Source organism: Syngnathus leptorhynchus, chromosome 2 (genome assembly GCF_054491065.1).
Source record: "Syngnathus leptorhynchus isolate UIUO chromosome 2, UIUO_Slep, whole genome shotgun sequence".
Lineage (NCBI taxonomy): Eukaryota > Metazoa > Chordata > Actinopteri > Syngnathiformes > Syngnathidae > Syngnathus > Syngnathus leptorhynchus.
Window position 1 is genome coordinate 4,707,316 of NC_141196.1, and position 26,426 is coordinate 4,733,741.

The following is a 26,426-nucleotide window of genomic DNA, read 5'->3' on the forward strand; positions in this document are numbered from 1 at the left end:
GGGTCTTACCGAAATCCAATGACAAAAGTGCCAAAGAAAATGGAACCAAACTCTTGGAAGAAGATGAAGTCACACTGTAGAAGGAATCCATTTTTAGAACACCACAGTATCGTCTTTAGTGAGTACAGAGTAAATGGGGAGAGCTGGATGTTGCTTGTACGCACGCACCATTGATACCACTTGTGCTTCGAGTTGCTGGAATTGTTCGCTGCTGCGATTGTTCAGTTCTTCCACAAAAGGTTCCGACAAAACGGCTTCAACAAACACAGCTGGTGGGGCAACCGGGATGGCAGTCGTCGCCCCTTGTGTCGTTGCTGACGGCGAGTCATTAGCGGACGTGGTTGAGCCGAGGGACGACGTTGGTTCTTGGGTGGTCGTCGCTACGTTTGCTGTATTTTGAAAGTCATAGATCAGTATTCCCTTGGGAAAATGCATTGTTCTGTCTGACAAAGACAGTAGAGAAAATGGGTCTCGAAGTTAGAAATTAGCGAGGCGAGCAGAAGTAAGTCGATGAACGAACCAGGCCCCGGTACTGAGTCCTGAGGAACACCGTCAGTCACGGAAGTGGATCTGAATGCGGATCTGAATCATTGGGTTACTTACAACTGACTGCAATCGAGTCCGCATCGAGAGTGAGGTTGAAGGTGTTGTTGGGACTCGACACAGCTTCCACCAATACTTCTACCACCGCATCGGGTTCTGGTATTGCTTCGGCCGGCACCGAATTGTTGAACCGCAGCTCCACGTCCACTTGCGTGTTTCCCATCTGTGGCCTTGAATGTCCAAATTGGTACATTTCAATTGCGCAACATGTACGTACGTATTTTGTGCTCTATCTGATCTTTCGGGTCTTACCGAAATCCAATGACAAAAGTGCCAAAGAAAATGGAACCAAACTCTTGGAAGAAGATGAAGTCACACTGTAGAAGGAATCCATTTTTAGAACACCACAGTATCGTCTTTAGTGAGTACAGAGTAAATGGGGAGAGCTGGATGTTGCTTGTACGCACGCACGCAGGCACGCACACACCATTGATACCACTTGTGCTTCGAGTTGCTGGAATTGTTCGCTGCTGCGATTGTTCAGTTCTTCCACAAAAGGTTCCGACAAAACGGCTTCAACAAACACAGCTGGTGGGGCAACCGGGATGGCAGTCGTCGCCCCTTGTGTCGTTGCTGACGGCGAGTCATTAGCGGACGTGGTTGAGCCGAGGGACGACGTTGGTTCTTGGGTGGTCGTCGCTACGTTTGCTGTATTTTGAAAGTCATAGATCAGTATTCCCTTGGGAAAATGCATTGTTCTGTCTGACAAAGACAGTAGAGAAAATGGGTCTCGAAGTTAGAAATTAGCGAGGCGAGCAGAAGTAAGTCGATGAACGAACCAGGCCCCGGTACTGAGTCCTGAGGAACACCGTCAGTCACGGAAGTGGATCTGAATGCGGATCTGAATCATTGGGTTACTTACAACTGACTGCAATCGAGTCCGCATCGAGAGTGAGGTTGAAGGTGTTGTTGGGACTCGACACAGCTTCCACCAATACTTCTACCACCGCATCGGGTTCTGGTATTGCTTCGGCCGGCACCGAATTGTTGAACCGCAGCTCCACGTCCACTTGCGTGTTTCCCATCTGTGGCCTTGAATGTCCAAATTGGTACATTTCAATTGCGCAACATGTACGTACGTATTTTGTGCTCTATCTGATCTTTCGGGTCTTACCGAAATCCAATGACAAAAGTGCCAAAGAAAATGGAACCAAACTCTTGGAAGAAGATGAAGTCACACTGTAGAAGGAATCCATTTTTAGAACACCACAGTATCGTCTTTAGTGAGTACAGAGTAAATGGGGAGAGCTGGATGTTGCTTGTACGCAGGCACGCACGCACCATTGATACCACTTGTGCTTCGAGTTGCTGGAATTGTTCGCTGCTGCGATTGTTCAGTTCTTCCACAAAAGGTTCCGACAAAACGGCTTCAACAAACACAGCTGGTGGGGCAACCGGGATGGCAGTCGTCGCCCCTTGTGTCGTTGCTGACGGCGAGTCATTAGCGGACGTGGTTGAGCCGAGGGACGACGTTGGTTCTTGGGTGGTCGTCGCTACGTTTGCTGTATTTTGAAAGTCATAGATCAGTATTCCCTTGGGAAAATGCATTGTTCTGTCTGACAAAGACAGTAGAGAAAATGGGTCTCGAAGTTAGAAATTAGCGAGGCGAGCAGAAGTAAGTCGATGAACGAACCAGGCCCCGGTACTGAGTCCTGAGGAACACCGTCAGTCACGGAAGTGGATCTGAATGCGGATCTGAATCATTGGGTTACTTACAACTGACTGCAATCGAGTCCGCATCGAGAGTGAGGTTGAAGGTGTTGTTGGGACTCGACACAGCTTCCACCAATACTTCTACCACCGCATCGGGTTCTGGTATTGCTTCGGCCGGCACCGAATTGTTGAACCGCAGCTCCACGTCCACTTGCGTGTTTCCCATCTGTGGCCTTGAATGTCCAAATTGGTACATTTCAATTGCGCAACATGTACGTACGTATTTTGTGCTCTATCTGATCTTTCGGGTCTTACCGAAATCCAATGACAAAAGTGCCAAAGAAAATGGAACCAAACTCTTGGAAGAAGATGAAGTCACACTGTAGAAGGAATCCATTTTTAGAACACCACAGTATCGTCTTTAGTGAGTACAGAGTAAATGGGGAGAGCTGGATGTTGCTTGTACGCACGCACGCAGGCACGCACGCACCATTGATACCACTTGTGCTTCGAGTTGCTGGAATTGTTCGCTGCTGCGATTGTTCAGTTCTTCCACAAAAGGTTCCGACAAAACGGCTTCAACAAACACAGCTGGTGGGGCAACCGGGATGGCAGTCGTCGCCCCTTGTGTCGTTGCTGACGGCGAGTCATTAGCGGACGTGGTTGAGCCGAGGGACGACGTTGGTTCTTGGGTGGTCGTCGCTACGTTTGCTGTATTTTGAAAGTCATAGATCAGTATTCCCTTGGGAAAATGCATTGTTCTGTCTGACAAAGACAGTAGAGAAAATGGGTCTCGAAGTTAGAAATTAGCGAGGCGAGCAGAAGTAAGTCGATGAACGAACCAGGCCCCGGTACTGAGTCCTGAGGAACACCGTCAGTCACGGAAGTGGATCTGAATGCGGATCTGAATCATTGGGTTACTTACAACTGACTGCAATCGAGTCCGCATCGAGAGTGAGGTTGAAGGTGTTGTTGGGACTCGACACAGCTTCCACCAATACTTCTACCACCGCATCGGGTTCTGGTATTGCTTCGGCCGGCACCGAATTGTTGAACCGCAGCTCCACGTCCACTTGCGTGTTTCCCATCTGTGGCCTTGAATGTCCAAATTGGTACATTTCAATTGCGCAACATGTACGTACGTATTTTGTGCTCTATCTGATCTTTCGGGTCTTACCGGAATCCAATGACAAAAGTGCCAAAGAAAATGGAACCAAACTCTTGGAAGAAGATGAAGTCACACTGTAGAAGGAATCCATTTTTAGAACACCACAGTATCGTCTTTAGTGAGTACAGAGTAAATGGGGAGAGCTGGATGTTGCTTGTACGCACGCACGCACGCACCATTGATACCACTTGTGCTTCGAGTTGCTGGAATTGTTCGCTGCTGCGATTGTTCAGTTCTTCCACAAAAGGTTCCGACAAAACGGCTTCAACAAACACAGCTGGTGGGGCAACCGGGATGGCAGTCGTCGCCCCTTGTGTCGTTGCTGACGGCGAGTCATTAGCGGACGTGGTTGAGCCGAGGGACGACGTTGGTTCTTGGGTGGTCGTCGCTACGTTTGCTGTATTTTGAAAGTCATAGATCAGTATTCCCTTGGGAAAATGCATTGTTCTGTCTGACAAAGACAGTAGAGAAAATGGGTCTCGAAGTTAGAAATTAGCGAGGCGAGCAGAAGTAAGTCGATGAACGAACCAGGCCCCGGTACTGAGTCCTGAGGAACACCGTCAGTCACGGAAGTGGATCTGAATGCGGATCTGAATCATTGGGTTACTTACAACTGACTGCAATCGAGTCTGCATCGAGAGTGAGGTTGAAGGTGTTGTTGGGACTCGACACAGCTTCCACCAATACTTCTACCACCGCATCGGGTTCTGGTATTGCTTCGGCCGGCACCGAATTGTTGAACCGCAGCTCCACCTCCACTTGCGTGTTTCCCATCTGTGGCCTTGAATGTCCAAATTGGTACATTTCAATTGCGCAACATGTACGTACGTATTTTGTGCTCTATCTGATCTTTCGGGTCTTACCGAAATCCAATGACAAAAGTGCCAAAGAAAATGGAACCAAACTCTTGGAAGAAGATGAAGTCACACTGTAGAAGGAATCCATTTTTAGAACACCACAGTATCGTCTTTAGTGAGTACAGAGTAAATGGGGAGAGCTGGATGTTGCTTGTACGCACGCACGCACGCACCATTGATACCACTTGTGCTTCGAGTTGCTGGAATTGTTCGCTGCTGCGATTGTTCAGTTCTTCCACAAAAGGTTCCGACAAAACGGCTTCAACAAACACAGCTGGTGGGGCAACCGGGATGGCAGTCGTCGCCCCTTGTGTCGTTGCTGACGGCGAGTCATTAGCGGACGTGGTTGAGCCGAGGGACGACGTTGGTTCTTGGGTGGTCGTCGCTACGTTTGCTGTATTTTGAAAGTAATTTATCATAGTTTGTTACTTGTTACTCGGTGAGGACCTAGAACACATGAAAGAATTTAATAGGAGTACATGAAAGAATTCAAAAAGTATTTGCTTACAAATTACTGCAATTGATTCTGGAGTGACAGTAAACTTGAAAGGGTTGCTGGTACTGTTTACAACATGTACCAATTCATTTACAACTTCATCATCTGTTGGGATTTGATCATTTGATGCATTGCAGAACTTGAGTGCCACTTCCACTTGCGTGTTTTCCATTTGAGGGCTTAAAATTGGAACAGAAATGTTGATTATTTGAAATGTTCACTTGATGGAATTGTCTATAAAATTTTACCTGAATCCAATCAAGGTGGTGTTGATAAAGTTAGTCCTAAATTCTTTGGTGTATATGAAGTCACACTGTCAGAAGAATCAAAGTTTAGTCATCAAGAATTCAAAAAAGAAGTTCATTATCAATCCGTACGCACCATTGCCACCACTTGTGCTTCAAGACGCTTGTATTGTTCACTGCTACGATTATTCAACTCGTCCGCAAAATATTCCTCCAGTGTCATCACAAGAGTTACGTCGACAGTTGTTCCGATTTCATTTTCAACATATCCGCCAACAGAAATGCCAAATGCCACAGTCCCTAAGTTTTGAAAGTCACAGTTATACTTCTGAAAACAAACCATTGGTTTGTCATCCAAGAGTTGAACGTTTTTGTTTTTACTCACCAAGAAGGACTGCAATAGTCCCAGCACCCATATTGTCTCCTCCTTGTACCTGCTGAATCGTTTATAAGCCGATTTACTTATAAACAATAGCAAGCAGCAAGAATTCATTATTTATTATAATCAGATTTCCATCTAAAAAATGTTTCCTTATTTACAAATTCTGTAATTTAACATCTCAGCATATGATGAATATTCTCATAAAAACTTAAAATTTTCTCACAAAACTTCCAAGTGATGTCAAAGACTCAATAAAAGAAAGTTAATTTCTAAAATTAGCCCTGAAAAATATCTTGGCCACGAGATATACAAAAAATCTTAAAACAAAATCTAAAATCTCAATGTACAAAAAATCTTTCACACTCAAATTCTTGTTCCAAATTTAAGTCAGCAAAAAATAAATGTACATTTTTCTCACCGTATACGTATATCATTTGTAAAAAGAAAAAAAACACTCATTTTTTGGTTTGAATAATATAATGAAACAAATACGTGATGTTTCAAATCAAATCAACATATGTCCTATTCTTTCATGGAACATAAAATATTTAACAAATTCCAATGGTACATGCACGCTAATTGGTTCTTCCACACTGAACCATTAAAATTTCGACTTACCCCAAATGGAAGAAAGTCAAAAGAGTCCTTTTCGTAATAATTCCTGTACAGATTGAAGGTGCCACAAACCCCGTCGTCCTTTTGTGGCTCACCTTTTGGACATGGATCCTTTTATCAAGTTATGCGGCGGCCATGAGACATCTTTCAGAAATGTCACTCTTAATCCACGTACAATATGCGGTCCTCAACTTGACAGCATTTTGGCTCGCTGCACTGTGGATTCCTTTCTACCTTTTGTTAGACAATAAAATTTAAAACAACTCCTTGAAATCACATTTAAATCCAAATGCCATTTAGATGAGGAGTCCATTTGCTGACACAAGCTCATGCCAGAAAGAGGTTCAAACATGACACGTGACAACAGTGAAAATATAAAGAATGAACAAATTGCTTCTGAAAAAGTACTCTGGTTTGGACTTGCTGCATGGGAGTAAGACCTTACTGATTGGATACGTAATGATGATATTATTTGTATCGCTTGGTTAGAATCAAGTCAGAATTATTGCCAGAGAATTATTCACATCTCTAATTTTAGATTTTGAAAAATCAACAACCTAGCTCTCTCTACATAGGTGTGTGTGTGCGTGTGCGTGTGTATATTCAGAGGGTGTGGGTTCGATTCCACACCTCTGTGTGGAGTTTGCATGTTCTCCCCGTGCCTGCATGGGTTTCTCCGGGCACTCCGGTTTCCTCCCACTTCCCAAAAACATGCACGGTGGGCTAATTGAGCACTCCAAATTGCCCGAAAGTGTGAGTGCGGATGGTTGTTTGTCTGTGTGTGCCCTGTGATTGGCTGGCAACCAGTTCAGGATGTCTTCCCCGGCTCTTGCTCGATGACTGCTGGGATAGACTCCAGCATGCCCGCGACCCCCGTCGGGACAAGCAGTACGGAAAATGGATATTGTGACGCATCATAATTTCACTTCACATTCGCTGTCAATATATCTGCACAGATTGTTTTGAAAACACTTAAGCTGGTGGATTGCGAGTGAACCGGTGGAACTTGTGGCTAACAAAATAAAGTGCGTCAAATGACAGAAATGAAACTTCGCCTTTTTCAGCGTTATGCAAGATGGATTTATTTAAGATAGACCAATAATAATAGAATGGACACAGACCAATATATATATCACAAGTTATTATTGGTTCAAGTTATTATTGGTTTGTGTCCATCCTGTGTCCATTGATCCATTTTACATAACGCTGAAAAAGGCGACGTTTCATTTCTGTCATTTGACGCACTTTATTTTATTATCCACAAGTTCCACCGGTTCACTCGCAATCCACCATCTTAAGTGTTTTCATAACAATTTGGGCAGATGTATAACGACTGTGCGTGGGAGGAATGTGAAGTGAAATTATGATACGTCACAATACTGTATCAATATTTTGGCTCACCTCTAGCTGTGACTGCCTCATTGCGATGATTCAATTTATATATACTGTATTTTCTGGACTATAAGGCGCACCTAAAACCCCCAAATTTTCTCAAAAGCCGACAGTGCGCCTTATAGTCCGGTGCGCCTTATATATGGACCAAATTCCTAGTTTTAAACTGGCCCGAAGCATTGTGTCATGGAATCAATCATAAGTGGCCCGCTGAAGACTATGAATCATGAATCAAAATAACTGTGGATCATTATTTTGTGATTATAGCGCATTTGTTGCGTCTGAAGTTGAAATAAAAAAGATAAAATGGAGAATAATTTGATTTGGATTAAAAATCTGACATGATGCATTAATGGTGCGCCTTATTATAATTGTGTTGCGTGTGTGTGTAACTTCATTTGGAAATACAACTTGACAAAGTGGGACTGTTTTTTCCATATTTTTTTTATTCCTTCTTAAATGTTTTCTTTTTTTTCTTTCTTTCTTTTTGCCGTTTAGTCTTGATAACTCGTCCTCTCTTGGAAGTGGACCCATGACTGTGGAATGCAAATTAAAAATCAAGAATCAATTACAAAATGGTAAAAAAAGGCTCATAAAATTTGAGTATCAAGGAACTGTACTCAACAAATTTAGTGTTCTGTATTAAAAGGTTGACGCCATAGTAACATTATGCAGAGTTTGAGAATTTCATTTGTACTTGCCTGCTGACGTGTTTTCGAGGACAAGCTTTACGTTTGTGCCCCAGGCTTGCACAGTTGTAGCAACCCACCTCGCCTTGGCTTTGGTCACACGGGTGGTCCGGAAGGGCACAGCGGCCACATGATTGACAGTGTTGCCATGCTTCCGGAGGGTTGGAGACAAAGTTTGTTAAAGATAGACAAATGATTATTTGGTCAGATTTTAAACTTTTTTTTTCCACATGGAAATCCGTTCCAATTACAATCGTATGATTTTTGATTTAAAAAAATTGAAGCCCCAATATAGTGTAAAATGTTCACTTACATGGTTTCACACATCGCTCACACGCAGAGCAGTGTTTCCACTGCCGACCATCCTGTAAATTGAGGGGGGAAAAAAAAGCTCAACTGGAATTTGTTCTGACAACATTGCTGGCCAATTGAAAATTTATATCGCCACTTTTTTTTTTTATTCATTTAATCCCGTAATGAAAATTCATTGTAATGTTGCCATTTGTTTTCTCGTACCACACTTGTAAAAGTTAAACTTGGTTTTCCAGTAAAAGTAGATTTAATTGCGATTTTCTTTTTCTCATTCGTGTAAAACCTATTCCTCATTTTACTCATGGCTTTCTTCATAAACAAAAAAAACAAACAATTTTTTTTGTCCTAGTCACATCTTTTTCCTTGTATTTTACTCAGTTTTGTGACTTTGTTTTATAAAATTCTATTCTCTAATCATGAGTTGTTTTTTTTCTCCTACTTTTCTGACGTTTCGATTAAAATGACAACTTGAAATTTGCTTTGTAACAGGTCATTTCCCTCTCATTTTGTCTAAATTAATATTTTATTCTAACATTAGACCAATCTCTAAGTAACATTGGCATTTTACTCATATATTGTAATTTTAATATTCTGCAAAAGATTTTTCCTCATGCTTCTCGTTGGTACTCTCGCCATTTACCTTGGATGGGCAGACGTTGCATTTGGTACAGTGCTTGTTGAGGGACCACACGTATCGCTTGCAAATGGCGCAAAATCTAATGGGGGGGGGGGGAAAGCGTTGTCACAGGTGGCAAAAACATTTTTTTTTTGTCTAACTTTTGGCGTTTATGGCATTACTTGTAACCCTCCTCCACGGGTAGGACAATTTTAGCGGGAGTAATGTTGGTGAACAGTCGGACTGGGGACTGCTTCCTTCCCGTCTTCCCGTGCTTGTACAGGGAATGGTTGTCGTAGTCCACCTGGGGAAACAAGCACAAGAAAATCCTTCAAAATGGAATATGCCAAGAATGAAACACATTGTAAATTTTTGAATGCGTGAAAAACAAATTGCAAGGACAACATGGATACTAATGTGCAGTATTTTAAGCACTGTTCATGAGAGTAAATTAGAAATAAAAAAATGTACTTCTAGATTCAAGGTTAATTATAGTTCATGAAAATTAAACATTAACATTAAACAAAATAAAACATAATAAAATTGAAAAAACATTTTTGTTAATGAAAAAAACAAATCTGAAAATAAGAATTTTATTAAAAAAATGAGAACTAACTCAAGTCGCAAAATATCCATTGTTTTTGTCTTGCTTTCATACATGAGCTTTCGGGGCTCTTTTAAATTTATTTATTTTGCTATTTCTGTACATTCGTACAGAAAAAGGAAGGTCAAACAGTTGTTGGAGAATTGCAGTTTACTTCATTACCCAATATTTAGTGACTCTTATTTATCTTGTAATTGACAAATACTCCATATATGTAAAAAAATAAATGAATCTGACTAAAAATTGACTGACTTGCTATCAAAATTCAATTAAAGCCTAACAGCGATGACAACTCCAAAACCATTATGACCCTGCTTGGCACCAAGATGCCACAAGAGGGCAGCAAAACATTCTCGCAATAGCTGCTCTTACCTGGTAGTCCAGCATAGTGAAAGAAGGGAAGCAGCCTAGAATGCGAGGTTCAAAGAAATACGGAAAGATCCATATCATGGGCATGTCAACACAACTGCGGTCTAAATGTACAGAAATGAAAAAGAGTTACCATAAATTCCCCCGCATCAGAATGTTCTGGATGCTGAAAAAAAATTACTAACCAGAGCTTTGCTGATTCGCCCAATCCTGCGAGATCCGAGAGAAGCTGTTGGCCAGCGGTTTCACTAGACCCCCGAACGGGGGGTCGGCCACCATCACCACCTTCTCTCCATTTGATTCTTTGAGAAAGGCCTGGACCACTGCGCTTGAGGCCTTATAATGAGTACATTGATTATCCATATTGCAATTAATTTATGATACTGATTGCACAGTTCAGTGAGACTTGCGTTTGGGATACTGATGTATATTGAGTCCCACAGCTATGTCATTAATTACCTCACTATCAAAGAAGTGATGGTTGAACATATTGTAATGGCAAAACTCATCTTGGCCGTAGAACTGGGCGTATCTGAGACAGAAAGGACATAGAAGATTTTTTTGTCGTAACGTAGAACACCACCACAGCACTTTCCAAAGCTGCGGCACATTTTTCCGATGAGAATGTAGAAGCTGACCTGAAGTCGATGTCCAGCAAAAGGCTCTTCATTGAATTTGCCTTCCCACGCGGGTATTCCAACTTAATCAGCTCGTGGAGTCTGGAGGGGGAAAAAAATCCTGGAGTTTTCTCATTGGCTGCCTCTCACGTCACTCACCAGAATAGACCCATCTTTTAAATCCACATGCATTCAAAGTCACAAATACTACAAGTGTATCATGTGAGGATGACAACGCCAAGTGGACAAAAATAATACCGAGGCCTCACATGCATATTTTGTGTTGTTATTAAGCTCAGTGGCTCACCTGGGCGTGCCCACGCACAACACCTTGTTGAAACCCTGGGCAACCAGGGTGCCCAGCAGGAATTGGGTGGTGCGCTCAGTGAACAGATACTGTGCGTTGCTCTTTTTGTTGTCCAAGGGAAGCAGTAACCTGCTGGGCTGCCGCAACTGGGTGGCTGTCACGGGAATGCACGCATGGGCGGCGTGCGCACCCGTCTCCTTCGCGAGTAGGAGGAGCTGGCAATCTTGACAGAACGTCTTTTCATCAGGTGGAAGGGAGACAAACTGTTGTAACCTGCAGGGGTGATCATGCACATTTCACAGCCATGGGGCACAAAATAACATTTGATTTAAGTTAAGTGCTTACCTTGCACTGTATTGCTGCTGGCTGAATGGGGGCCTCCTCCTTTTGTTCTCCACCTCCCTGGCCAACTTTCGGGCCTCCGACACCTTGAAACCAACCAGATTAGATACTGAAACCTTGCAGCGATTACCTTCTTAAACATATGTCTGTGTTTTGATTTTGTATAGGCCTACATTATTGTGCCAAGGCAGACATTAAATCAGATTTACTTTCATAAGTTATATAAACATCTATTGGAAGAAAATTTCATTGATCACTATACATTGCTCGCATAGATAGACAAGTCAAAAGTAAGACAGCTGGGAAAGGATGTTGATATATTTCTACCTTTTCGTCCTCCCACTGGAAAAAGTTGCAGTCTTTTCGGTCTCTGCAAGCCGAGCACGCGTAAAACCTCTTTCCTCCTTCGCCTTGTTTCCCAACTTTTTCAAATAACAAAGTCGGTCCTGCAAACGAGATGGAAATGATATTGCAACGATCTGGAGCTCATGATCGATTAGCTAGGTCTGATTTCATGTTTACCATGTGGGCATCGTGGCGTTGATGTGTCGTCATCCCTGAGAATAACCTCGTATCCCAAACAGCTGTCGTCCAGCGAGGCTGTATCCATGTGGTAATCGTGTAAATATTAAGTTATAATATTTCGATAATAAAAAGATTAAACGTGCGAACTCATCTGGACGTAGCTGAGTGTAGAGCTGAGTCCCGGTCTGAAAGGCGTAATTGGACAGTCATGTATCACGTGAGCAGAAAAGACTTTCGGATACGCCCCCTGTCTTATTCAACGTACAGTTAAAAAACAAACGTGACATTAAACAAGCAACAGACATGAAATTATAGGTTATGAAAACAAATGTATCAGAACATTAATGTACAGTCGGTAGTGGGTAAATCACATGACTTAGCGTACGTTTGTCCTTAGCTACTGCGGTTAGCGCCTGCTCTCTTTTCTTTCAGGACAGTTAGTGTCACTCCCTCAAGCTTGTAGTCCAAACATGCCGGGCGCCCAGCAAAGTAAGTTGGGTTGCGCTCTTTTGGGGACTACAATTCCCACGCAGTGCAACACCGAATGCATCAGTGTAACCTGTCATATTAACGCTATTCCGTTAAGAAAGTTGAGGAAGTATCCTTTCAGCGTAAAAATTAAAACATAGAGAGACATAGAGAAAATGATTTAAATGTCTCTATCATTTGTCGATACCCAAGATTATGAATACTTACTTTGATTAGTAAAATTCAATGTTTTAGTAGATGGCTTTATTTGCTAATGAATTCGAAATAATGTGCTTTTATTTTGGAGGTGCACCAAAGAACCTTGTGGACTTCTATTCGTTTCTTCGCGTGGATTGTTTTGCAAAGTGCGTCCACGCCCAAGCTGTCTGCGTTTGGAGAGGCGTTGCCGCAGTGTCTGCTGCCCCAATATATCAGTAACATCAAACCGGGAGCCACTGGGCCTGTCCGTGGGGCCCTCCCAACGAATAACTCCCCCACGCACCCACGAAAGGTGGCTAGTGGGCGGCGCGCCGCAGCTGCTGGCATCATTCAGCTGCTGGGCTGGTGAGGAGAGGCTCTTTATTCACAGCGCATCATCTGACTGACATCATGAGCAGCACTGGTAAGATATTTTGATTGGCGCTCACCCATCATATTGAATTATTGGTGTTCTGCAACAGTTATAATGGCAGGAAATTAAATTAGTACCATTGGTGCTGCAATTAAGCTCCTGTCCTAGGGGTTGTCCCCCCTATTATTATTGGGGTCTTTTGATATTGCCACTGCGGATGATGACCCCAGCAGGAAGGCACACCCAGCAAACATCCCAAGACAAAGTACAACAGATTTATCCCTGTCAAGGTTTTGGTCCCCTTACAATCCAAGCTTTTTTCCAAATTGTCCATCTTTGAGGGTTCAGGGGTTTCTGCTGCAAGTGGCGTATGCCAACCCCAACAATAAACAGACTGAGTTGTGGGGTTGCCACTGCAGGTGGCGGATTGTGTCCCCAACAGCAACCATCCCCAGACAGAGTATGACAATCCAGCTGTTGTCAAGGTGTTTGGTTTCCCCACAAACCAAATTCCTCACCCTGGTGCCAACCACTGGGCTCTACAGTTACCACTAAAGATGGCACATCATATACCCAAACTACTCCTATTTCTTTGAACTAGCTCATTTTAAGGTCTGGGTTTTGGTTCTGATCTTGTCAGTATCAATCAACTGTCGGCTAGCGCTTTTGGCTAATGTTAGCATGTATGATGTTAAATGTTAAGATGTTTGTTTGCAATTTTGAGGGATTTATTTTTATTCACGTCATATTCCGACCTAATCTTGGAAAAATAGGATTTTCTTCCCATGGCATTACAACTTCAATTTCATGATTTTACAAAAATTTCTCTGTAAAAGAGGAAACCTTTTTTTTTTCCCTACAGCATACACGTTGTAGTTATGTTTATTTGGCATTAGGATTGGATTCTTGGAAACATATTACCCTTCTAGGAAGTCCCTGGACTCAAGAAGTTTGAGAACCCCATTTTTAGGAGACCATAATGCCCCCCCCCCAATAGGAAAAACATTTCCCCCACCCACCTTGTGTCATTCTCTTTGCGCGCCATATGCTTCTATTTATACCACATGTCCGGAATAACACAGAGCGAGAGTGAGCGAGAAAGTCACATGACCTGCAGCTCATTCCAGAGCTGGGGATAGAAGGAACGCTCTCATTTATTATTACACCACTGCCGCATAGTCGACGATCCAGGAGCTCTGAGAAGCTTGCTTGGATATCGTCCACACACACACACACACACACACACACACACACACACACACACACACACACAAAAGGACTTCATCCGTTGCGATGCCAGAAGAAACAGGTAGGAACGAGCGTGCTGTTCCATGAGAGAAGACAAAAAACATATCGGGCTGTTTTGGTGAAGCACCTGCAGCAGGATGAGCTTCCTCCGGTTATATAAGTGTGGAGCACTTTCTGTGTGGAGAACAACTCCAGACTTGAGCATGTCTGATTTACGGATGGAGCATTTCATAGAGATGATGATAATCATTTGAATCGTAACATCTTTTGTATCTAAAACAGTTTATTCTGTTTCGATAGGAATGATTAACGTCAGCTTCAGATATTTACAAAATATTTGTAAACAATTGAGTGGGGAAAAATTTGAATGCTTTGGACTTATTGTTTAAAATTATTTGTATTCCCATTTATTACAAGAAAATGTGTTGTTTTTAGAATTTGTATATTAATTATTTAAACCGTTTTTCTCATTTTGTTTAATTTTTAGAATTATTCTATATTGTCATTGGTTATCTCCACATGTTCTCCCCAAATAAAAATCACACATTTTAATAGAACATTTTGATAAATATCACATTTGTCTAGTAATTATTATTGCGCATATTTAATTTATTTTATTTTCCATAAATTCTTATGACATAATATATCATGGATCGGATTAGGGTTAGATTTCCAAATATACAATAACAATAATAAGATTGTACTCTCCAAACTATTAGATATTGATGTTTATATTTCAAAACAACTTTCAGTTATTTACAGTAGTTTGAAATGTTTTCAAAACAAATCTATAAGCTTTGTTTTTTTATTTACTCGGCACTCTTCCTTGTTAAACCTGCTCGGCTTGTGCTTTGGCAGTACAGCAGATCTGCTTAAAGAATTGACGACAATGCACAAGGCTGGTTTTTTTTTTGTGACTCATACCTGCCACTTTGAGATTTAAGCATCCTTTGTATTCACAATTTCTTGTCAACATCTTTTCAAGCCATGGGAGATTTTCTGAATGTTCTGAGCTCCTCTTTCCGTGCAAGCATCAGCACTGTGGGAAATTCACACAAACACGACATCAATCAACCTTTAACTATTATTTCAATATGCTGGCATGGTGAAGGAGCCGTTAGCACATGTGAACTTGACCCGATTGGTTCCTGCACAGTCATGGGAGTGGTGCAGAAGTAAAACAGGCTAAAATCCAGATGCTTTGAGGGTGAGAGACGAGTTGCATCATAGGTGTGATTATAACTAAAAAGTCTAGAAATGAAAATAAGTCACAGATAGTCAACTGAAGTCTCACATGAGTTGGCGCATCAAGTTGACACGGACCCCGAAAGAAATGGCACCGATATGACACTTCTAGCACAAGTCCGGGATCCTTTTAAAAGATCAATTCCGAGCCACACGATCGACACAGGGTTTTGCCCAGAACCACAAATAAAATTCAAGACACACAAAGCAACCATTTTAGGACCTTCTTTTTTTTTTTTCCCATAAATAAGACAAATATTGTGACAATTAATTAATGGACAGAGTGGCGTTGCATTTCTTTAGACAGCAAAGTCAAGTCAAAGTTGCCCTCTGTGGTAATGTGAGCATTGGGCCGCGCCTCCAAATGCGACCCTTCAGCAACAAGAATGCTGTTGAGTATTATGGGGTCTCCTATTTTTAGACGGGGCATACAGTATAGCTTGGCACCTTTAAAAGGGGATTCATGGTATAGTCCTTGGGTGGGCCAAGACATGAGCTCATGCGTGAGTTTTGAAAAATCGAATTCAATTAAAAATCAACTAAATTAAGTTTTTCAAAATTATTTTTCACAAGATGTATGAATATGTATATGTTTTTATGAATAAAAAAAATAATTCCAGACCAAATATTTTTTTCTCACTAGTTACAGAGCGTACCCATATGACCTTGACCAATGAACCACATGCTGCTTCACCATGTCTAAAGACAAAGAAATTCCTTTTCTACATCAGGAGCTGGTCTCGATTCACAAGTGAACTTAAATCTCCGGGCTATGTACACTACCGAGGCGGGGATGAAACCGGTTTGCTGACGTGACGGTTTCCTCTTGAAATAAAAGCAATTAAGCCAAACCCTTTAGGCCTCATCCTTACAAAGGTCACTCACCAAAGCAGAGAAACAGGAGCTCTAATCATGTCAAGTATGCCTTCCCTCATACAAATTCTTGACTTCCTTCTCTGTGTGTGTTTGTGTGTGTGATTTGCCCTTTAGTGATTCAGCAGCAGGCTGTGCAAAGCCCGACGGCGCAGCAGAAAACGGGGCGAGGCCCCGTCCCCTGCCAGAACTGCGGGAAGCCTTGCAAAGGGGAGGCCCTGCGAGTCCAAAATAAACACTTCCACATCAAGTGCTTCGTTTGTAAAGGTGCGACTCGCTCACTCGTTTGTCCTCGACTTTAAAGTTACAGTCAATGCAAGTCCAGAAGGTGAACACACCAGCTCTTCAATTTCGGAATTTTAAGGATGTCCACTTGCTAACCTTACTCCACTATTTTCAACACACAAAAGAAGAATTGTCGGAACAGTCTGGTAGAAAAAAAGAACAAGCTACGGAAGCGCTGAAATGCAAATATGCCAACACGTTGACTCACTTGCTAATTTTGCCTGTTGAGGCAACCTGACACCATTATTTAATCACCTTACTGTCTCGGCTTAGTTAAGTGTACGTTCAGCAAAGAAAAATAACAGCTAAATGAAATTTGTGAAATTCCAAAGATGTAGACATGTTGATTTGCTAACTTTGCTAGCTTGCTAACTTAGCTTTGCTAAATTTGCTAGCTTCATTAATCAAGCAACATGGCACCGTAGTAAATATAGTAGTATAATAATATATAATATAACTCCTCCCATGACATTGTATTTTTAGGAATACTAATCGTGATCCAGGGTCACTTTGACCTGTCATGCAAAAAAATGTCAGAAGCAGAAAATAAATTCCTCAAAATTCTCAATACAAATTAAACAGGCCAGAAATGTTATAATGGATCACAATGACTTGCAATAGAACTGGAGGCTTAATTTTTATCATCATATAAAAGCAACAAAGGAGCTACCCAGCGTCTATTTGGGATATCAACGGTCCAGTAACTGGACTGTGAGACTTTGGAGTGCATACTTCTCACATTCTTGCAAAAAGCCCCAACAAAGCTTCACACATTACTGCAAGTTGGGATCCATGTTTGTGCAAAATGCTTCAGCTCGGAGCTCAACATGAAAAGCTTACTTAAGTAGAAAAAAAAATCAACTCCCACCTACCGGCTGCCATTGGAACTATTGTCGAGGAAGGATTTCTTACTGTGCAATTGATGGAGCTGTTTGTGGTTTGGTCCCGGCCAGTATGCGGATGCGAACTGGCCAATGGGGGCTTCTTCCTGCGACAGGGCGAGTACATGTGCACGCTGGACTACCAGCGGCTATACGGGACGCGCTGCTTCAGCTGCCAGGACTTCATCGAAGGAGAGGTGGTGTCCGCCCTGGGCAAGACCTACCACCCGCGATGCTTTGTTTGCGCCGCTTGCAAGTAAGAAACCAGAAAAATCAAAACCCTCTGCATAGTTCAGCCGATATTTTTATGTTCCTCAAGAAGTCTTGAGTCGTATTAAATTCCAAATCAAATGCAGTCTGGAGTGAATTTAGCAGATCTCTTAATATTTCTCAAACAAATTAATCAGTTTGAGCTCTAGCATACATGGAAATTGCCAAGCTGATGTCTTTAGTTTTTTCAAGATGTCTCCTCTCTTGCAAAATCTGCAACATAGGTGGAATTACAAAACATATTATTTGTTTTTTTCTCAAGCTGTCTTTCATCATGGGCACAAAATTTTTTCACAGTCAAATTTAGCTTTGAAGTGTGCTTTATTTTGTGCAAGCTGTGTGCTCTCTTACCATAGAACAAAAAACAATCTTGTTTAACTTTCATTGTGACTGTGTGCTTTAATGTTCTCACGCTGCCGCATTATCATCGATGGATTTATCTTGCAGGCAGCCATTTCCGGCTGGTGACCGAGTGACTTTTAACGGGAAGGAGTGTGTCTGCCAAAACTGTACCCAGCCACTTCCTGCGAACAGCCCTGCACCCATCCAGGCTGTCCACAGTCAGTAATGCCTTCATGACACCGTCAAATGTTTCTGTATACATCAAAACCCGACTGGATCTGTCCCCCCCCCCCTCCCCCCCATCCTCGTCTAGACTGCTGCGGCTGCGGGAAAGAGTTTAAAAATGAACAATCCCTGGTAGCCCTGGACAAGCATTGGCATCTGGGCTGCTTCAAGTGCAAAGTGTGCAACAAGGTCCTCAATGCCGAGTACATTAGCAAGTGAGTCCTCCGACGGCGACCGCTACCTTGATGATATATATATATTTTATTTCTTTTTCAAAGCGAGCTCCTTCCTGTTTTTTTCCAGGGACGGGATCCCCTTTTGCGAGATGGACTATCACGCCATGTTCGGCATCCAGTGCGAGAGCTGCAAGAAGTATATCACCGGAAAGGTCCTAGAGGTAAAACTGTGTTATTGCCAATCACCTACACAAACTTGCTTACTGAAGGCAACACTTTGGCGCCACCTAGTGGTTAAGTGGCAATTCTAAAGTCTAAACTTCAATGATTTGGGGTTTGTTTTATCGCTCAACAGGCCGGGGAGAAGCACTATCACCCATCATGTGCCCGCTGTGCCCGTTGTGAGCAGATGTTTGCAGAAGGAGAAGAGATGTACCTCCAAGGTAGAGCAGAAATCATTTGGAAGAGTCCTCAAACGTAGGGGGGGCGCTTGTCAGCGAAGACTAAAAACTTGTCGCTCTTGTGTAGGATCTTCAATCTGGCATCCCCCATGTAGACAAGCAGCCAAGCAGGAAGAAAAGACTAAGGTAAGGTGGACCTCGGGGACCAGAGGGCGATCGTATACGAATGGATTCAAACAATTGATTGGGAAACACTGGCATCGATTAATTGGCACATAATGTTTATTTGAAGGCCGGCCACCATTTTTTAATTGGTGAGAAAAATAATGCAACACAGACTGCATATATTCCAGGCAAGGCCATTATGGGTTATGAAAACTCAAAATGCATCTGTGTTGACAAATCAAATTAAAATGCTTTAAAAAAAAAAAAAAAAAAAAAAAAAAATGACTGAAACTACATTTTACATTTACAAAAATGACGCTAATTATGGTAGAAAAAGTTCATCATTTTTGTCTTTGTCTGTTAATAAATGAGGTTTGGGATTCATTTTAAATGTATTTATTTCAGCATTACTGTCAAATCTAATGGGGTACAAAGCATTTTCTAAAAATATAAACATACTTGCTTGACAAATGAATTTAAATGAACTGAATTTAAAAAAACATACTCATAAATCAAACAAAGTAAAAATAATCCCCCAACTGTTTCAGGTGACTCGTACTTCGTCCGAGAGCATCACATCCGTCCCGGCGTCCAGTGCCTCAGGCTCTCCCAACAGAGTCATTTTTGTAAGACACTTCTGGAAACTTGACTCACTCTTCAGCTGTTAACAATTCACTCATTGCCATTTTTTTTTCTCGGGTTGGGGTCATCTACAGGCCAAACTTGGAGAAGAGCTGCTGGACTACAAGGACCTGGCAGCGCTTCCGAAAACCAAAGCCATCTACAACATAGACCGACCAGACATGCTCTCGTACTCGCCCTACGTCAGCTACACGTCTGAAGAGAGGCACTACAGCGAGGTAGACTGGAGTCTTGTGTCGGGTATTTGGGTTCCGCTACGTCGCAAAATGTTGATTCCCGTTTCGTTTTGGGCACGCAGGGTGATGGGGAGAAGTCACCGAGTCATCATAGGCCCTCCAGCCCCAGTTCCAACAGCTCTTTGGGGGGTTACGGACGTTACACTCCGTCCCGGTCCCCTCAGAACAACAGCCGACCCGGTACTGCCTTTGACTATCTTTTAAAATCATATCGCTTTAAGTATGATCCGTTGTGTATGCTGCGATCCAATTTTTGGTGCTTTTCCATCCCCCTTGATAAACGGGGCTCACTTTGTGACCTTCATCCTTTTTTTTTTGCGTTTTCCTCATTCTGTAACTCAATATTTGACACTCAGGACCTGAAGTAGAGTGCCCGGGTACACCCGGGCTCTTCTCGGGTGGCGTCAAGCTCACCTCCAGCTTGGCCAGGGCTTCCCCTTCCCTCCCCGTGCACTATTCACAGGGGACTGAAGGGCGTAGCACTGCTGCTAGCACCACCTTGTGTCCTGGAGGTCGAGGTGTGTCATTACACCTGAACCCCACTACGTTTTCCATGCTGCAGCAGCACAACTTCATCCCTTACTTCCGAGGTATCCCTCCACCGAGGCCGCGTTTTATGCAGACGATGGACTATTTGCTGGAGGGAAGGACAATGGAGCAATGAAAAAAGTACTTAACTTTCGGTTTCACGAAATGAATATCTTATTCAGTTGAGCACATTTTAATCATGCGCAAATAACAAATTAAGTCTGAATTAAGTAAATTCAATGGAACTAAAGGTTTTTTTTCCAGTGCGGCATTTATTACTACAAATGCATGAGAAAATAATGATAAAGAATCCAATTATTATTTTAATACGTATTCTAAGAAAAGGCTAAGGTGCTTGTTAAGATGAGGTGATTTATGTTTACATATTTTTATGACACTGTTGCAGTGTAATTTTTGTGATAATAGTAAAAATAATCATGAATCAAAAGAGTATATACAGTATTTCCAAAATAGTCTGTGTTATGGAATGAAATAATCCCAAATTACCTGATGGTATTACGGCTTCCATGGCTCAGTGAGAAGTACATTTGTGTTCTTTTTATCCAGTCACCTTCAGCTTTGCAGGTGATTGATTGATTGATTGATTGATTGATTGACTGACTGACTGACTGACTGACTGACTGACTGACTGACTGATTGATTGATTGATTTTTATAAAAAAATGACAAAATTCGAAAGAAATTTGTAAGAAATTGAAGACAGATCACTAGTAAATGCCTAAAATTGCATAACAGCTCACTGTCTCATTACCTTTGAGCTTTCAGTATCCTTCCATCTATAGCACCAGCAAATCCTCCCATTGTCTGTATTTTAATTGGGCTCTAGTGGACTTGAAGAATGGCGTGCTGTGATGCGTTTTTTTATTTCCCCCAAACATACCCCCGCTTGTTAACGGCAATTTTGTTTGAAGCATGACATCCTACTAATCTCCTGATTATCTCTCAGGGTTCAGACAAGACCCCATACCTCGGATATCCTTGCATCTTACTTTCCCTTCCCCTAATGGTAAAACACCGGTTCTCCCCTGTCCCTCCGCCTCAGTGGAACGGTTAGGCGCTTTTTGTGACGTCGTCTGCTGTTGTGATGTCATCGGGTCCCTTTGGGGGGGGTTTCTCATCCTGCTTGCTCCACGCTCATCTGTGGGTGGACTAGATAAGCTTGTGGCCACTTCTAGGGTCTTCGCATTATTGCGTTCCTCGGCATCATATTTTGTCACTACCCACCGTGAAACGTAGTGTTTGTAGACGTGTGCTGTTCCAGTGTGAGGTGGATTTCACAAACAAGTTGGGCGAGATCTTGTTGGTCTCCATCGAAGGGCAGTCCGAGTTGCTTTAACAGCACCGCTGTGTGTGTTTGTGGTCCGAGCGACGGTCTTCCACATCCAGTCTTGCTTGTGAGAGTGAAGGGGTTCTCAAACCGAGGGTCTGTGAGCAGTAGCTTGCCGGTCCGCGCAAATCTTTTCACAAGTTATGGGGTTTTTTTGTGGGGGGGGGGGGTGAAAAAAAAAAGAATGCAATTCGGTGGACCCCAAAAATTTGAGAACCCCGAACATGTAGTGTGGTGCATCCGTTGAACACATTGCTCGTAAGAAACATCCAATACTGCGGCTGATCACTAACCGGACAAATTGCTCTTTGTGCTCACCCTTCATCCGTTCCTGACTGGAGGTAGTGAAAGTGGGCGGAGTACCCCCAGCCTATCCGCCTACTCTGACTGCAAATCCCCATCGTCCACATCAACGTACGTGGCTGCTCCTCGCCATTTCCACATACCAGGTAGGCCTGTGCGATTTTTAATCAAGTGCATTGATTTGATGGCTTTAATTTTAAGAAATAACCTCTCATTGCCCTGCCACGCAGATTTGCGACTATGTTACATTTAGTACAAATGGAATGCATGGATATGATTTTTTTTCATTTGGAAAATTAAAAAATGGTGTTGACTAGAGCTCTGCAATGCACATTTTTTGGCTTACCATCCCCAAATAACTGCTAACTCATGCTTCTCTCTCTCTCTCTCTCGCTCTCTCGCTCTCTCGCTCTCTCGCTCTCTCGCTCTCTCTCTCTCTCTCTCTCTCTCTCTCTCTCTGTCTCCACTCTTCCTCTCTGTCTCCACTCTTCCTCTCTGTGTTTCTTCAATGTTGGCTTCTTTTTATTTAATTTCCCTCTCTTTGCCTATTCCCATTTCCAGAGACTGAGGTCAAAGATAATATCTATAGAAAACCCCCCATCTACAAACAGCATGGTACAGTCCACTTCTTATTTAACACTTCCCTCTCTTGTGTTGCATGCACCTTTTCTGCTCCTCATTCCTGGCAGACGCATCAGAATTACCTGCATCGGGTCAATGGAAATGTTTTGCGTAATAAAGCTACTTGCTGAATATTAAAACGTCTCAACACATTTAAGATCATACAGGATGAATTGTGATGCCTTCTCGACTTTGTTGTGAGGTGATGGCTATGTTCTGTTTATGATTTGGTCCAAATATTTGACTCCTACACAGCTTCTAGAACATCCTGGCAGGATGGCGACGATGGCAAGGTGAGAGAGTCATTTTAAATTTACCGTATTAAGTCTTTGTTTTTCTCAAAGTGTTCTGTTATGTCCTTTTTTGTTCAAATATATTTTTTTATTTCTTTCAAGGACAAAAGGTTTATTTTTTGAGGGCATAGAGTCAATTATGTATATTCCGGCTTAGTTTTTTTTTTTTTTCCCCCTTCATTTTTAGAGGATTAATTGGATGATCATGAAGAGCGACATTGATGGACACATGGGTCCAGAAGACCATGACCCGTCAAAGTCAACCTGCAGTTTGCCAATGAATACCTCTCAGCCAAGTGAGTCATGTTGTTTTGGGGGTGTGGTGTCCATCAAAAAGACTTAAAATAAATGTCTCTTTTGTAATATTTTGTCAGATTTCCCTCATTATAAATCTGCATCCTTACCTGGTTACGGAAGGAACGGCATCTACAAGGTGAGCGACAAAAAAAACAATGGAAAGCAGCAGAGTGTAGCAGGTGCTTTTCTTGAAAGTGGCATCAATTTGAAGGAGGCCTTTATTTTGCGTGGTTTTGATATAAAATGGAGAGAAAAATTCGACATCTCTTTGTCAAGGTGGAGAGAATTCTAAATGCCAGTCATTGTGAGCACAGAACTACAAGAACACTTTAAATGGTGTTTGACAGCCACATTTCTAGTTAGAAGGGGGTGTAGACACTTTTGCAATCGCATTATTTCAGTTATTTGATTGTAATTCAGCGCTCTAAAATGTTACGAAAATGCTTTTTTTTTGGGTCTTGTATTTTTATATTATTATTTGACATGTTTTTCTAAAGTCTGCTGAAATGGCTGAGCATGAAGTGGATCCTGACTCCCAAAGCTGGGGAGGCATGAGAGGTAATTTTTATTGATTTATTTTTTTTGCGGTGGGGATGATTTAATTACTCATTCCTCAAGTACAATTAAAATTTCATCATATTAATTCTCTTTTTTTCCCCCCCATTTGTGTTGGTCAGAGTACAAGGTAAGATTTCTGTGATTTAATATTTTACAATGACATGAGCATTTGAATACATTCTAAAATAATACCTGCAGGTGTATCCTTACGAAATGCTGGCGGTGACACATCGAGTCAAAGTGAAGCTTCCCCGAGACATCGATCGCACCCGACTGGAGGTGAGCGGCTCATTTCCTAATCAGTTCGAAGGGATTTTTGTAGTTTTTGTAGGAACTATAGAGATCCTCTAAAAAGATGCCTAAATAGTTCAAAAGCATCTCATTACGAACTCGGCCACTGACTTCGACTCTCTCGGTCGACCAGAGACATCTGTCGCCCGAAGACTTCCAGAAGGTGTTTGGAGTGACTCTGGATCAATTTGAGCGTCTGGCACTTTGGAAAAGAAACGACTTGAAGAAGAGGGCTCGTCTTTTTTAGCATTTGCCGCCCCCCCCCCCCCTCGCTCCAAAGCTTTGTGTGTGCAATACGATGGCAATGTTGGACTGGCGAGCTTCCAGATAAGCTGCAGTCATGTTTGCATGCCCGTGCTTGTAGCGCCGCTCGCACTCAAACATCTGCTCTCAGCTCCTTTCCACGCTCAAGTTTTCTCATCTTCATTTAGCTTGAAAATTCAGAAAATCCTATAATTCACGTTTAAAGTTTCCCATTTTTCTGCATCCAAACTTGCATTCTCTTCCAATTAATTCCCGTGGAATTGCAATCTTTTTTTTTTCTCACATTTATGCTTGTCAAATTCCGCTTTGTTCTTTGTCATATCATAAGCCCCGCCCTCAACGATACATTTTTTTATCTGAATATTACAACTTTGTTCTTTTTCCGCGTAAAACTGGAAATTCTTGAGAATATGATTTTCTCAAAATGCTAAGGCCAAAGGTTGCAATGTTACGAGAAAATGTTGTCATATTATGACTTCTCTTTTATTGTGACGATTTTACTCTTGTAATATTATGACAAAAGACATTTTGTAATACCATCACTGTATTTATTTTATTTTGACGACTTTATTCTTATATTATGACTCAATTGCAAAATGATGACTCTTTTGGTAATATGTTTATGTCTTGCATTTTGATGACTTTATTCTTGTTATTTTAGAACTTTATGGACATACATTTATGACTCTTTCTTCTAACATTGGGCTTGCAAACTTGAAAATACGATTGTTGTTGTAATATTACAACTTCTCTTGTATTACGATGACCTAATTAATTTGACTTGACTCGCAAAACGTTACAACTTTTTCGTGTAGGTTTCAATTTTATTCTCAAAACATTCTGACTTTTCATCTTCTGTTAAAACAACATCCTCAGATAATCTCACAATTTTCTTCTTATAACATCATGACTTTTATTGTTATATTCCAACTTTATAGTTGTGTTCATGTAATAGTCGGGTTTCAGTCTCATAATATAACAACATTTTCTCATATTATTACGACTTCATTCATAATATTACAACTTTATTATTTTAGGTTTACAGTTTTTTCAGGTAATATTGAAATTTTTATCATCGCTTCCCATTCATTTTGTGGTTTGCTGCTAAATTCTCGTAAGAACATCAGATGACTGTTTTTTTTGTGTTTTTGCTCACACCTCTCGGTTGTTTGGATTCAGACACACTGTACCATCTTTTCTTTCTATTGTTGATCCCGCACTGAGCGATTGTCAAGGCAATGATTCCAAAATGAATCCAAGGCGATAGCGTAGCATGTATGTTTCAGCATTATTTATTCATCTTGCTTTGTTTGTTGCTTGAAGGCATCATGGCATACTGCAAAACTAAAACTCACAACAATACTGCAAGATGTACTGTATGTAAGCATCTACTACTGACTAGATATACAATATAGGAGATATATATACAAGTCATTGCATGATAATGATACTTTTCTGCTGAAACGATTAAGTCAAATGAAGGATCAGCTGCTCGCCATAACTTATTTATAGTAATTGTGATATGAAGGAAGGGATTTTATTTTTATTTGTTTTGAAGTTACATACATACATATCGAGTTTATTTTGCGCCTTGTATGTAAAACACTAACTGTTTCCTGTTTCTAATGTTCCTCTGCCATTAAAGTGCTTTAACCAACCGCATGCTGGCCAACTGTTGACTGAAATTATTGCGCCAATATGAGATTTATTATTAGTTTTGATTTAAATTTGGTTTTGAAAATATATAGGTTTATATTATTGTCAAATAAATATAAAGTTGAATATAATGTATAAAAATGTTCATCTACATTTTAAAAATATTTCTAGTGTTTAACAAGAACGAAAATCAGTGTGAAACTGTCAGAATCATATATATATTTATATATTTAATACATGTAAAAAAAAAATTTATATGTAGAAATATATTATCATTTTAATTTTATGGCAATTTAACAATTGGGTAATTTTAAAAAATATATACTTTATATAAATATGGAAATATAAAAATTTTATATATGCCGAATTCATTTCCATTTCCCTTAATTTTCAATTTCGTATTTTCTTTTATATCCTTACGGATCGTAAACAAACGAGCCTTGCCTCT

General features: G+C 41.4%; 3 protein-coding genes across 4 annotated transcripts in view; 1 reads left to right on the forward strand and 2 right to left on the reverse strand.

Annotated features, from left to right (window-relative positions):
- LOC147060236 (uncharacterized) overlaps positions 1 to 6,089 on the reverse strand; it is a 50,388-nt gene extending 44,299 nt beyond the window's left edge. Inside the window, exons 1-19 of the mRNA XM_085906620.1 lie at positions 6,023 to 6,089; positions 5,408 to 5,459; positions 5,159 to 5,322; positions 5,026 to 5,090; positions 4,790 to 4,956; positions 4,455 to 4,675; positions 4,288 to 4,352; positions 3,182 to 3,351; positions 2,747 to 2,967; positions 2,572 to 2,636; positions 2,320 to 2,489; positions 1,885 to 2,105; positions 1,718 to 1,782; positions 1,466 to 1,635; positions 1,031 to 1,251; positions 856 to 920; positions 604 to 773; positions 169 to 389; positions 10 to 74 (exon numbers count right to left, since the gene is read on the reverse strand). Coding sequence (XP_085762746.1) covers positions 10 to 74; positions 169 to 389; positions 604 to 773; positions 856 to 920; positions 1,031 to 1,251; positions 1,466 to 1,635; positions 1,718 to 1,782; positions 1,885 to 2,105; positions 2,320 to 2,489; positions 2,572 to 2,636; positions 2,747 to 2,967; positions 3,182 to 3,351; positions 4,288 to 4,352; positions 4,455 to 4,675; positions 4,790 to 4,956; positions 5,026 to 5,090; positions 5,159 to 5,322; positions 5,408 to 5,438 — 2,537 coding nt within the window. The 5' untranslated portion in view covers positions 5,439 to 5,459; positions 6,023 to 6,089. The remainder of the gene's footprint in view (positions 1 to 9; positions 75 to 168; positions 390 to 603; positions 774 to 855; positions 921 to 1,030; positions 1,252 to 1,465; positions 1,636 to 1,717; positions 1,783 to 1,884; positions 2,106 to 2,319; positions 2,490 to 2,571; positions 2,637 to 2,746; positions 2,968 to 3,181; positions 3,352 to 4,287; positions 4,353 to 4,454; positions 4,676 to 4,789; positions 4,957 to 5,025; positions 5,091 to 5,158; positions 5,323 to 5,407; positions 5,460 to 6,022) is intronic.
- A 1,749-nt stretch (positions 6,090 to 7,838) lies between these two features.
- zcchc4 (zinc finger, CCHC domain containing 4) lies at positions 7,839 to 12,331 on the reverse strand. 2 transcript variants are annotated; one of them, XM_085938119.1, is made up of 14 exons: positions 12,178 to 12,331; positions 11,790 to 12,039; positions 11,595 to 11,713; positions 11,271 to 11,353; positions 10,926 to 11,198; positions 10,640 to 10,720; positions 10,461 to 10,533; positions 10,187 to 10,337; positions 10,005 to 10,105; positions 9,211 to 9,332; positions 9,053 to 9,128; positions 8,414 to 8,465; positions 8,113 to 8,251; positions 7,839 to 7,947 (listed from the first exon to the last, which is right to left on the reverse strand). In XM_085938119.1, exons 2-14 carry the CDS (start codon positions 11,875 to 11,877, stop codon positions 7,857 to 7,859), a joined length of 1,449 nt encoding a protein of 482 aa, XP_085794245.1. In that variant the 5' UTR covers positions 11,878 to 12,039; positions 12,178 to 12,331; the 3' UTR covers positions 7,839 to 7,856. The 2 variants fall into 2 exon arrangements, with proteins under 2 accessions (XP_085794245.1, XP_085794253.1); XM_085938127.1 differs by having other exon boundaries at positions 11,790 to 12,043; positions 12,178 to 12,327.
- A 1,629-nt stretch (positions 12,332 to 13,960) lies between these two features.
- Positions 13,961 to 25,977, forward strand: ablim2 (actin binding LIM protein family, member 2). Its single transcript, XM_085938139.1, is given in 21 exon segments — positions 13,961 to 14,140; positions 16,315 to 16,464; positions 17,436 to 17,619; positions 18,081 to 18,193; positions 18,289 to 18,415; positions 18,504 to 18,597; positions 18,732 to 18,819; positions 18,905 to 18,963; positions 19,491 to 19,568; positions 19,659 to 19,802; positions 19,883 to 20,000; positions 20,177 to 20,410; positions 22,037 to 22,144; positions 22,560 to 22,613; positions 22,875 to 22,912; positions 23,100 to 23,208; positions 23,287 to 23,345; positions 23,707 to 23,767; positions 23,887 to 23,912; positions 23,915 to 24,046; positions 24,192 to 25,977. Coding segments are annotated over 21 exon segments (2,106 nt in total). The 5' UTR covers positions 13,961 to 14,124; the 3' UTR covers positions 24,306 to 25,977.
- The last annotated feature ends 449 nt before the right edge of the window (positions 25,978 to 26,426 follow it).

Excerpts from the sequence above, each read along its gene's own strand:
- zcchc4 (XM_085938119.1), bottom strand. The coding sequence starts at position 11,877 with ATGGATACAGCCTCGCTGGACGACAGCTGTTTGGGATACGAGGTTATT. Across the intron at positions 11,199-11,270 it reads CAGCAGCAATACAGTGCAAG|GTTACAACAGTTTGTCTCCC; the intron begins GTAAGCACTTAA and ends TCACCCCTGCAG. Across the intron at positions 10,721-10,925 it reads TTGTGCGTGGGCACGCCCAG|ACTCCACGAGCTGATTAAGT; the intron begins GTGAGCCACTGA and ends TTCCCCCTCCAG.